Here is a 13,699-nt window from a genome sequence, read left to right as displayed (position 1 = left end):
TTCTTCCATACGATCATTATATGGTCTAGGAAACACCCATCTATTCTCCACAATGAAATCTCGAATCACTGCATTCTTGTAGCTATCGAATTGATTTCCACTAAAATCACAGTTTTTAGTGGTAAAAATATTCCGCTTCTATAGATGCATTACTATAGACGTTAATTTCATCGCTAAGATATAACGATGGCCAAAACAAAAGTGGATTTCTTTTCCATCGCTATGAGCTAGTGTGGCGAATATTGCAGCCATTGGCGGCTGAAAAATCCTCCTCTATAGACTAAATCTCTTGTAGTGACATTTAGTGAGGGTGTTAGTGTACTTGATTAAATAAAAGAGTTCAATTGACGAGGGATAGAGAAAGAATTTGAAAAGCCAATTTGATAGAACTTGGACGGAGCGAGAGAAATTGATTCCATTCCTTTTATAGTTAATTAATTGAAATCTATATTTTTTAATTGGAATGTTTTAAAATTGGGGAAATCACATTAGGAAGAAAAGTTAAAATTCAAAACTAATTATTATCTTTTAATATTCTTACTTTGGAGAAAAAAAAAAGGAAATTTGAGATGGTCTTCATGGAAACTTGCCTTTATGATATTAATGATTGGAAGACCAATATGAAAAATTAGCTTATTTGATAATAAATATTTGAGAAAATGTGTCATGTGTATTTTTTGTTCTTTCATTGATTGTTGGGTCAGGGAGAGAATTAATGTTGCATAAAAAGATTTTCGTTGTGACAATCCAATGATTAATATCGTATTATTAAATTTGGAATAAGGGCTGAGTTTTTCAAAGATAGAATGTATAGAAAGCGGGAGCGGATCTTCTATGGTGCGTTTTCCCTTCAGTACCATGTAGTGTCTTTTAATTAGTAGAGATTGACTTCCTGAAAATAAAATCTGACAACTTAGCCTTGTATGGATCATGGTGTAGATCATATTTAAAATAAAAATAAAATAAATATTGAATTCTTTGAATCGAATGAAGGTTTTGAAAATGGACGGTCGGTGGCCTTCAATTTTTAACAAAACAGACCTTTTGGATATATGACCCAAATATCACTACAGGGTACTACAAGGAAAATGCACTATAGAGGATCTGCTCCCATAGAAAGCAAGGGAATGAAAAGAGGAATGATCTCAATTGTGTGTCGAGAAACCCACTAAGGGTGGATCATGGGTCACCATTTTGGAATGGTTTGGTTTCATTTTTTTTTTCTCTCTTCTCTGTTTTTCATCAGCTCATCTCTTATTCTCATATCTCCCTCAAACCTCATTTTCTTTTCATTGTAGGTAGCAAGTTTGCTTTAAATATTATAGGGAATATTGAAGATGTCATCGATTGAAAAAAGGAGATTTTGGACTTACACTAGATTTTAAACCAAACTCCAAAGGTAGCTAGTCTACAAATAATTCTTTTAGTATATACAAATAAAAAATAAATGAATAAATATTAGATATTTATTTTTCTTGATCTATGAGACAAAATTAATTATGATTCACATGATTGTAATTGCATGACGACTATGAGATTGAATGTTCAACATGAGATTATTTTGACCATGATGATAATAATATGATGAAATGAGCAAGTAAGGCATAGCCCTTGGGTGTAAAACCCAAAAGCCCTCGACGAAGGTCCCCAAGTGGGACAAAGAGTTCAATCGAGTTGTTGTGTGAAAATTATTAATGATGGTCGTGGACAGGCCGGTGTGAAATTGGGCCACCATTGCATGCTTTTTAATATTTAAAAATATTCATGTACATTCCTATGTTGTTGTTCACGTATCTTTAATTTGTTTGTACAAAAATGAATTGTTAATATTTTATTTATTTATTATTATTATTATTTTTTTTTTTTTTGTTAAGCAAACAAGTATTTGTATTAAATAATAAAGAATTACATACACCTATGGTATGGGAGATTCAATTGATCACTCACAAATACTTTCCGGGCTAAAAAAAGGAAATTAAATAGAAAAACATTGTCAAAAGTAAGAGTAGAGGATGTTAAGGAGACGAAATAGGTTAGAGCATCAACTGAACTATTGGCTTCCATGTAGACGTGTCTAATGTCTCATTCTATTTTATCCAGAATCTCCAATATCTTGAAAAAAAGAAACTCAAGATGCCATGAAAAATTACCGCCTTGGACTGTAAGGTAGGTTTTTCTACAACCTTTGGCTCACCAACATTGTCAAATACCATTTTAGATATAATGATAATCCCAACTTCTTAGATGATTTGGAATGGAGATTGACGAACATTTGGTATTTTATTTTATGTCACTAGGGCTCTTATGTTAGATTGAACTTTGGAAATCATTTATTTATGAGAATTGAACATGTTATTAGGATTTTATTTGTTTCGTTATGATTGAAGTTATTATATTATAAATGGTGGATTTCAAGTAATAAATACATATTCAGTTGTTTATTCTAATTTATTAAAGTAAATAATGAGATCTACAAATTATTATGATCGACCTCAAAAGGTGAGATTGCAACTCAACGATTTATATCCTTGTAACAAAATCATAACGGTGTTGTAACAACAGTAGTAAATAAATCATAAATAATTATACAATATCAAAAGTTGTCCAATAACTATTATATGTTACGGTAAAATTTTCAATGTTGGGAAAAGTCATTTAGTTGATTGAACTTATAGTTTTCGGGAAACATAAAATTTTGACTTTAAACTTTCGGTTCTCAAAATAATTATATGGGGTATGATATATAATATTTTCTGAAAAAAGTAATGGAAGTTATTTATTATCATGAAAAAATGAGAACTTATGCTATTTTCATAAATTTTTAAAGAAAATGGGAAAAAACAATGCTTCTCTGTTTTAATAAGTATACATTAATGTTAACCTGAATTTTGATCGTTTTCTATTTAGATTCAATTTTTCACTAAAATAGAAAAGTTTTAACATCATAAAGATATTTCCCACCATATAGGATAGGTGCTTAGTTCTAAATATTGAAATTCTTAGAGAGTTTTTATTTGAACCTCACAAATATTTTTGATTTCATTATTCGACTTTGAATTAGTGGAAGGGTTCTTCATCGTCGTCTTAGGGATACTTTTTCATTGAAACATTAAAGTGATACTTTTTTAAGTTGATTGTTTTTATAATAATGAAAAACGTAGACTTAAAATTTAATTTGAACTAAATAGAAATTGTAGATCAAGTAAAGGCCAATTTATCCTCAAATTACTAAAGTCAAAGGTGAAGACTCCTAGTTTTCTCCTAAGTTATTTAAACTTTGAAGATTTAATTATGATTTAAATAAAATAAGTTTTTCCCATCACCCCCATATGCCAAGATCGCGGTTCGGATCACGAGTCAAGTTTTGGGACGTGAAAGTATCGGTTGGGTAAAATTCTCAAAACATTAAAAAAAAAAAAAAAAAAAAATCACCATCTGAATATTCAATGGGAGATTATGCATGTCCTTCACAATCACAGCGGGGTTGTAGATGCTCATACAACCAAAGTAATTTGAGCCCAAGTTGGTTATTTTTATTAGATTGTTGCTGATTTTTCATGATCCATAAAGAATATACATCGGAAGATTGGATGGAACATCCATTTTGTACAGTTTGGAATGCTTCAAATATTTTTGATTTCAATTGAAATTGAATCTAGATATTTATCCCAAAACATTAAAGGCTTTAGAAATGTTTCAAATTATATCGAAAAATGTCAGAATGTTTTAATGGAGACCTTAGAATTTCCTTCAAATTAACTTAATACAATCACATTACTTTCCGAAAAGGAAGTGTTTTGTTTTTTATGGGGGAGGGGAGTGAAGTTGTTCAAAGTCAATAAGTCCTAACTGGGATGCTTTGGCTAGGGTGAATGTGATACGACATGTGAGTTATGAAGAAAAATAAATTTATTAAGAAATCTTAGATTTTAATTACATATCCCATTAGATTTATATAGATTCAAAATATTCATGAATATGTAAGATAATCAATTAGTCAAATATAATATTCATAATTGATAAAAATCTAAGATTTGCAAGATATATGATGAGATATACCATAACATTGATAAATTGTATCTCAGGCACATTATTATAATACATATATTATATCTCTATCACCTTCATGCAATTCAAGGTCCTTTAGAGAAAGACTATGCAATTGATTACATAAAAAATTAGTCTTTGGTTTCTGATAAGGTCCCAATAATATCATTTTGGGACCGTAATTTCACCGAGATTACCATCATATAAATACTAGTTCCCTTAAAATAATAATAAATTTTATTAAATCCCAAATTAATGTGACTAACAATAGTTTGTTACTAATTTCAGGTGAAAAGGGCACATTCGGAAACCAACAAAAGAAATAACAATTATGGTTACAATACGCGGGCCGAAAGGAAGTTTCTAGAAAAATATCGATCGATTCGGGTGCCACGTCACCGCGCCGCGGCTAACCAAGACCGCGCCGCGGTCATTTCGAGGAATTTGTCCTCGAGATTTTTACAAAAGCTTCTAGAAGCTTCGGTGGTTGTAACTGATTGGGTCACTCGAATCGAATTATCCGCCAAATCACTCCGATTACCCGAATACAAACATTATAAATTTGAGGGTTGATTTCAAAGAAGGGGTCCCCTCTTGGGTCCCTCTTAGGTCCTTCTCCTTACTCTCTTCTTCTCTAAGTTTTGATTTCTCCTCTTTGTAATTCTCTGCAATTTTCCTTTGAGTGAGATCTCTTGAGTGTAGTGAGAACATCAAGAGTGCTCAATTCTTTTTCTTTGTAAATTGTTGGGAGAGCTATAAAAGAAGAATTCGGATCGATCATCATCTTCATCTTCTTCACCTATTCTCTCTTTTCCCTTTTATTATTTTTCTGCAATTACAATGCTTGCAATGATTGGCTAAATTCTCATTAGAGAAGTGAAGGAAGCCATAGCAAATTAATCCCTCTAGTGTAGATTTAAATTCATGCTTGCTTACATATTTTAATTCTGAAAATTTTATTCTGATTAAGGTAATCCAACTTATAATTCTGATCCAACTTAGATAGCCATTACTTAGATAAGTTCAAGAATGGCTATGCTATGTGAATAATCAGAATATAAATTGGGCAATCTCCATCATATTAGGATTTTCATGAATAGCTTCTAATTTCTTTCAAAAATTTAATTGATCTATCTTCCGATCCATGAGCAATGACTTGCTCCATGGATTGAGTTAATTTCAGAATTTATCTACACTATGGATTACTTGCAAAGGTTTACTTGATCTCTCTAATCCCTCTCTCTTAGAATTTCAATCTTTATTTTCTGTTTAGATTTCAATTTAGTTTCTACTACAACTTTTTTGTTTTTAAAACTAATCTGTTTTTGTTTCTAAATTCTGTTTTGGCATTTTTATCCGAATGAATCCTTGAATCCTCATTGTCCCTGTGGAACAAATTCGACTTACCCAAAGTCCATTTCTTAATCTTAATCTCTGCATCTCTATTGCAAGCTTTACAACCGATCAGTTTCATGAAAAACTTGATGATGGATAGTTGCAAACATTCAATCATGCTTTATGGTGGTCACCGCCTGTCTATGAAGTCCATCACTATCGCATCCTGCTCATTTCTTAAACTATCAGAGTCGATGGCCCACTAGATCAAGTCTGTAATGATCTCTCCATAAGCATACAAATATGAATCGTGCGATAAAATGCAAAAACTCCTATTTGAGAGATTTTAGATAAAATGATAATTGAGATTGTGAAAAATAAATTTTTGGACTAGGGAGATTAGTAGAAACACAAAGAACTGTAGAATTTTTATTGAATGAAACAAAAATAATAGTGAAGAAAAAGGGAACAAAAATGATTTATGTCTAACAATGGTAGTAATAGTGATGAAGATGACCTGTAATTTCTGGAAAAATAACAACCAGAAGGCGAAGATCACTTCGAATCCAACCCTTAAAACAGAGAAATGTTACACAAAACTCACAAAAGGAAATGCGGAATAATCTTCAATGCATTCTGATTCTTTCCAGCTATATTTATAGCCATTACAATCCTCCCAAATTTGTTATGCAACCAACAAAAATATCCAAAACAGAATAACAACTAACAAATCAGTAACAACTTGAAAGTGCTCAAAATAACAACTAACAAATCAGTAGCAAACAACCCTTACTCCTACATCAAATAGCATCATCGCCATCGCCAAAGAAACGATGCACCAAGATCGATATGCTCAATGGAGCTTGAGCTCTAATACCATGTAGAAGAATAATTTAATTGAGAATTCTTAAATTTTGATTAGATATCCTATTGGATTTATATTCATGGATATGCGATGAGATACACCATAGCATTGAGATCTTTCTCTTAAGCCTATATTAGCCTAGAGCTAGCAATGATTTGAAATATACCCGATGTCTAAATCGGTCCAAACCGATCGAAATTGAAAAAATATGAAAAATCAGATTTTTGGATTGAAATCTTAGATCTGATACAATTTCATATTAGATTTGAATGTACCTCAATTTGTTTCGAAAAAATCCAATTCGAAAAATATGATCCGAACATATTTTAATATTTTTATTATTATTCTTAATTTCATATAGATAAAACATTTTAGTCTTCTTGGTTTCCCCCTATATTTTTAGTTGAAAAAAAGATTTTTTTAAAAAAAAAAATTTATATAATCTTATATTTTAAAAATATTTTGAACATTGATAATTTGAAAATAAGGCATATATTCGGATGGATTGGATCAGTTTCGGCTTAAGGATGAATTAAAATGGATCGAATTCAATTCGCACATTCATTAATCCGATTGTATCGGTATTGGAGTGGTACTAATCCAATGCTGAACCGAACCATTGGCAGGCCTATATTAACTTACTTGATTTTATTTTTTTTAAATTTAAGAACAGTTATTGTTCTGATTAGTCCAAAAAATTAACATATGCTCCCATCTCTCTTTGAAATAGAAACCAATACTTCTAAGTTTTGATTTACCTATTTGTTCGCATCATTGGGTTTGGTTAGTGAGCCCGTTTGTAGGTCCATTTTTTATAAAGTATTAATTTTCTAAGTCAATCTGGCAAAATAACTCAAAAAATCACTGACGTGACATGTTCAAGAATCGTAGACTTTTTCCCTCGGGTACACAATTGTTAATGTTTATGGGGATGTGCAGTTGTGTATCCCGAAGGAAAAAATGTACGACTCTTGCACATGTCATGTCAGTGAGTTTTTGAATTATTCTATCATAACTGAATTAGAAAATTATTACACTTTTTGATACTATAATAGAGTCATGTTGGAGTGACACAAAGGTGACAAAATGATATGGTGGCACGCACATTACCATAAATACTTTTCCACGAGATATGAGTAAAAAGTATTTACGGTTATATGCGCACCACCACATCATTTTGTCACCTTTATTTCTCCGTTTGCGTCATTCCAGTGTTTTCCACTACAATATCCTCCACAGAGAGTTGGGACGTGCGCGAGCCAGTCTTTGGACTCGACAGTTAAAAACAAAAATAAATAATTAATTAATTAATAAAGCTGCCCATCATGAAACAAATTACATATATTGATCAACCACCAGAATATTTATCTTGATCAGTATGTTTATTTAGCATCATCAGTAAAGCCTTTTTTATTAGCCAAAAAACAAAAACAAAAATGTTTATCTAGCATAAAGAACTGAAATCGATGTGAATCAGAACGATTTAATTTGCAATCAGAATTATTGCAGAACTAATCTATTTCATATATAATGGTTTTTATTTTCAGTACCACGCCACGTGGAAAAGGGTTTTTCACTGATGTGGCACCATGTACAAGTCCTCCCCTTCTTATGGCGACCTCACCCACGATGTAACAGTTGCATATGATTGATCACATGATCGAAACTATTGGAAAACTCACACAATATTCTCAGGCTTAAGGAAAATCAGACCCAGATTTAAGAGTGTCGTCCTTATCTATTTGTTCCTTTTCTATGTAAAATATGCTTGACCACGTGATGATGATAAATGTTAGAATACTAACCCACGTGATCATGTTTCTATGTTCTTGTTCTTTCACTAATGCTGGAATGACATTGGAGGTGCGTACATAATAACCGTAGACGTGTTTACTGGTATCACAACGCAGCTCCACTTCAGAAATGTAAAAACAGCAGTAAATCCAATGTCACCCCCTGACTCTTTTTCTTATGCTGGACTGTAGTGCAAGACTTATTCTGCAGTATATTTAAAGGAGTGATTAATTCTGCATGTCAGATTTTTTATAAGATCAAGAATTTATATTGTCTTGTTTATTAAATGAGTCTTGATAATATGACTTCTCACGTGGCGTACTCAATCAACTCCCTTGGCGTGGGCAAGTTTGGGAACAGTAGATCTGTACATCTCACGATACACGGTTCCTTCGGGACACACTTTTTTATGGGAAAGTGCAATCATGTATCCCGAGGCATACATATCTACCATTCCTAAACTTGTCACGCCAAGGAGCCTATTGAGTATGCCACCTAGCAAGTCATATTATCATGTCTCTTATTAAGTACTGATATCTCACTAGCCCCAAATTGTGATATTCTTAAGAGCAAAAGAGCCCACCTTACGACAGCAATTCTTGTAAAAAAAGAAGGGAAAATTACTTAAAGAACCTGACAAAAGGATTTATTTCTTAATAGTTCCTAAGTTTTGGACGGTAGTTTGATAGGATATTTACTAAATTTTTTATTTTTTAATGGTCTCTTATTATTGGCAAACTCATCGCTCTTTTATTTGTTGCGCGCCGAGTTCACCACTTTTTATTTATTGTCCAACTCGACAATAAATAAAATGATGAACTCGACACTGATAAAATCCACCCATTTTCAATTTTTGAGCTTTTTCGACTTAAATACATCAAAAGATCAACTAAAGACTTGAGATAATAACTTGTTTAGATGAATTCAAATCAAAAGAACCATTCTTAATTGATTTTCAACCAAAAATTAAGAAAAAAGTGAAAAATGCTCATTTTTTTACATACATCCTCAAAATATTTGAAAAAATTCTTGAAAATGACTTTTTTTTTCTTAAATCCTTTTCGCTGGAATGGAATCTCCGAAATTTAATTAAGATGTAAAAAAACCTATTTTTTTATATGAAAATATTGAGTTTGAATAATTGGGGCATTCAATCGTAAAAGAATATGGGAGATATGGTCTCGGAACCATTAAGAAAAGAAAAGTTTGCTAAATGAACTATTAAGAGACCACCCGAAACTTAGGGATAAATATATCTAAAAAAAGTCCCTCCATCAGGGTCTTTTAAGTAATTTCAAATAATAAAAAAAAAACCTAAGGGAGAAGAAACAGACTTCATTGGAACAGTATAAGAGAAGAGAGTCTTCTGTTGTTGAGGCTTCAGGTGAAGAGACTTGAGTCTTCTTCTCTCGGTGAGTTTTCTTCTCTTATTAAGCCCTTTCGTTTATCTTGAATTTTACCTCTACTTTCTTCCTGGTCCGAGTGTTTGGAAACTCTCCTACCTCATAATTAATTCTTCTCTTATTATAGAGTTTCTTGATAAAGTTAGGCAGTTTTGAACTTCAAAATTGTTGTATTTCTTCGTCTTTTATAGAACTTGGGTTCTTTGAAAATTTATGGATCTTGAGGGATTTTGTTTAACTTCCATGTAAAGGATTTGAATTTTTTTCTAAAATGGAAACTGTGTTGAGATTTTTTTTAGTGCTAAAATCTTGTCAAGCAGAATCTTAAACACAAGAGAATTCAAATCAACATTAATGGAGACATCGTTGATCCAATGGTTAGCCGAAATGGTAAGATCCCCAAGTTTTAGTGAATATTTGATGTGCGTCCCTATGTTTTTAAACTGATGACATGCATCCATTGATCTTGATCTTCTTTCACTGACTATTGAAAAATAACATCTCATCTTCAACCTTTAGCCAAAAACCTTGAATTTTTCTTCTTAAAAACAAGTCATCTTCGCTCACTCGGGTGATTCAGTGGAACAAGTGTATGGTTATTAAGAAAAAATTTAAATTATTTATACATTTTTCCTATAAAAAAAAAAACTTTATATATATTCATAAAATATCAAGACACCCACGGTTCATTAGTTGAACCGGTTTTATTAAAGTTCAGGTTGAACCCAATCGTAATACTGGCTCGATCCCATGTTTTAAAAACTGATCAATGGGTACTTTTATTTGTTTCTTAAATCAAGCCATTTAAGGCTACTCTTCAATTTACAGGAAATGGAGGACCCAATCTTCATCTATCAATCTGAGATGGACTCTTTTGATAGCTTCACCACACAAGAAATAGTGGCTGCACTTGAAGAGGATTCCCAGCCCTCTTTCACCTCTGAGAGCTTCTCCTTTTACCCAAGAAGCAACATGACCACCACCACCTTCAGTTGTTCATCCATGCTAGCTTCTCAAACTAGTTATGAGATACCCACAAAGCAGCTCAAGAGTACTGACAGTAGGAACTCATTCACCACCGCACACAAAGGTTCTTACCCCAGCATTCTTTCTTTCGGGAATCCAAATTCGACAACCAATCCTCAGCAGTTTTATGAGAATGTTGTTGGTGCTGTGGAGCCTAAGGAGAAGGCTGTGTCTGATGGAAACATGACTTTCGCCTCTGATATTAGGATTTCTCAAAGTTCCCATATCAATAAGAATAAAGGGAATACGAAGGTAAGCACTTCGGCTACTATGTCTCCTTCTTGTGCTCAAGATCACCTAATTGCGGAGAGGAAGCGGCGAGAGAAGCTTACCCAGAGTATCATAGCTCTATCAACCATTATCCCCGGCCTAAAGAAGGTACGCTTTCTATAATTTCTCTTTGAGATCTACAGAAATAGGTCTTTAATGGATTTAAAACTGAACTAGTTCACTCGTACTGTATTTTTTGTTGTATTTGTTATATGTTCTATGGTACTTGATGGTACTGTTCAGCATGGAGTACTGTTTATCATTTCATAGGGTTTTTTTTTACAGTTGAACAGGGGTATTTTCGTAATTTCAATGGTCTTATGTACAACCCAACTTGTGCTTTATATAGGTTTTTTTTTTTTTACAGTTGAACAGGGGTGTGTCTTGTGTCTTTAAAATTTGTGTATATCCTTATTGCAGATTGACAAGGTTTCTATTCTTAGAGATGCTGCAAAGTACTTAAAACAACTCCAAGAACGAGTGAAAGCTCTTGAAGAACAAACCAAAAAGAAGAGCATCGAATCTGTGCTCTTGGTCAAGAAACCACAGCCATTCACCAATGATGACATCTCTTCCTCCAACGAACACTTCATTGACGTCTATGATGCGTCACTCCCTGAAATCAAAGCAAGAATTTCCGATAAGAATGTCTTAATAAAAATTCACTGTGAGAAAAACAAAGGAGATCTGGTGAAAATACTTGCCGAAATCGAGAAATTCAATCTGACTATTGTTAATTCCAGTGCCTTGCCATTCGGGAATTCTGCAATCGACATAACTATAATAGCTCAGGTAATTTCTAATTCTTCATCATGATCTTCGCTTGTCTACTTTGAGAGAGCTTAAACTGATATGTATCATAGTTTTAAAATTCAAAAGCTCCACTCAAGTCAGTGGACAACTCAAACGCTAGACTCGACTTGTATATCCATCGAGTCAAGTCAAGTTGATGACTCACTAGTTGAATTGAGAGAGTCAAATAAAAATTAACTAAATTTATAACTTTCTAAATCTATATTTTTAGTATCTTAAAATAAATAATAATACTTACATTTTGTTCTCCTCGAAAATATTAGATTAATTTTCAAACACAACTAGGTGTCGTTAATTTCAATCTAACTCGTTTGGCTAGAGGGAAATACAGTTGGGACACTCAAGCATGTTTTGAGTCAAGATCTTCCCTTTGTTTTGATGCTGAAAATCATCTTCCCTTAACAACTAAAATATGTTTAAGGGGAGATTATTTAGATCTTCCTCTAATCCGAGCTGTAAATTAACTGGGAGTATCCCATTTGTAAATTCTCTTGTTTTTAATATAATAAAAAAAATTCAATCTTACTCGGCCAAGTCAATTAGTTGATTCGATGATTTTCCGAGTTGGTTTTGTGATTGGTCCTATCCAATCTTGGCCAAGGCAAGGTATCCAATAGGGTCCACTCTTCTAGTTTTAAAACTATGGCATTACTTAATTATGGTATCATTTTATCAAGTTATAAAGCATTGGTAAAACTTTGTAAACTTTTATTTATAAATGACTATTAAAGGCTACCAATATTGATTTCCTATACAGATGGACGTAGAATTTTGCATGACAGTGAAGGACCTAATGAAGTATTTACAATCAGCCTTTCGATAGTTCGTGTGAGAAGGAAGTATGATGCAATACAAGAGATGGCAAATACCTATCTCAAAGCATGGGAGAGAAAACAAGCCAAAATCCAACTTTGTCAGAATGACTCAGTAAGACCCTAGTTCAATTGGCAAAACGGACCCTAAATGTCATCGTTTAAGCCCTCAAATTAGTATATTTATTATTTTACGAAATTTTTACTTTCATTATAACTTTTTTTAAGAAAATCTATTTTTAATTCCGATTGTTGCTTTAGATTCGTCTCGATTAGTAATTTTCAAATTCGTGGTTAACACGAAAATTTTCATTTTTAGTAATTCTTCTTAATTAGCAATCCTTGCTTTATAAAAGGATTAGCTTTCTATTTAATGGAATAATTTTTAGAGAATTAATAAGTTTTTGAAGCTTCCATCTAATCTGAATCACGACATTGATAGTCTTTTAGTATGTGTGTGGTTGACCACATCTTATTATCTAGCTGTTGTAAAAAGACAGTGGTTTATTGGGAATTTTTTTGGGAAGGTGGACCTTTCAACCAACCCTCACTTTTTCTCAAGGGAGGAAATGGTCTTCTTCCCGTTACTAGTGGAGAGAAACAAACTTTGTTTAAGCTTTTTAAAATACTGTTTGTCGGATTTCCTCGTGTGATGTAATAGCTTGCTTAATAATGAGGATGCTAGCTTCCTAAGTTGGTTAACGTCTCTAATGGTCGACATCACGACCTGAAATGATTATCTATCATGAATCTCAATGACAACTTTCAACTTTATTACTCTTTCACTTCCTTCTCTTTAAAAAATAAAAATAAAAAATAAAAAATAAAAAAAATACCTCTCTATATGGAATCCGACAGTTGGGATAAAACATGTATCCCAAGTATACATCACTTATCTCCATGAAAAATCTCAAAGTTGGATTTCATACTTGATGCTAAGAGGAGTTTACCTAACTACTTAGCTAGAATTTTTAGATAAAATCTCGTACAAGACTTACAGGGTGAAAGTGGGAAATGGAATTGAGTACCTTAATCTTGGGGATGAGCACTATATTATGGATTTTTTATCACATTCTCCATATCTCTTTTTTCCCTAAGGTCAACTTAAGATATTAAGGTAGGAATCGAGAGGAAGTATAAAAAACAATTGATTTTATTAAAGGAAAGCTTATGATGTTAATATCGATTTATCAGGAACCTATTCATCTTGCAAATTGTCTTTATCTCCTCCTATTTTATTTCTTGTCTATCTTATTCATATCTATTGGAGGATTAGTATTTGATCGAATCATGGATAATTCTATCATTGATGTATTTGCAATTCCGTAAGCGTG

General features: G+C 32.5%; 1 protein-coding gene across 1 annotated transcript; it reads left to right on the top strand.

The window, feature by feature from the left end:
* Positions 1-9,834: 9,834 nt before the first annotated feature.
* On the top strand, positions 9,835-12,505 carry LOC147409399 (transcription factor NAI1-like). Its single transcript, XM_086459312.1, has 3 exons — positions 9,835-10,848; positions 11,161-11,532; positions 12,311-12,505. The coding sequence occupies exons 1-3, from the start codon at positions 10,276-10,278 to the stop codon at positions 12,374-12,376; spliced, it is 1,011 nt and encodes a 336-aa protein (XP_086315438.1). The 5' UTR covers positions 9,835-10,275; the 3' UTR covers positions 12,377-12,505.
* The last annotated feature ends 1,194 nt before the right edge of the window (positions 12,506-13,699 follow it).

Source organism: Akebia trifoliata, chromosome 2 (genome assembly GCF_017979445.1).
Source record: "Akebia trifoliata isolate Shusen 1 chromosome 2, ASM1797944v1, whole genome shotgun sequence".
Classification (NCBI taxonomy): domain Eukaryota; kingdom Viridiplantae; phylum Streptophyta; class Magnoliopsida; order Ranunculales; family Lardizabalaceae; genus Akebia; species Akebia trifoliata.
This window is presented reverse-complemented; position numbering and strand designations above follow the sequence as displayed.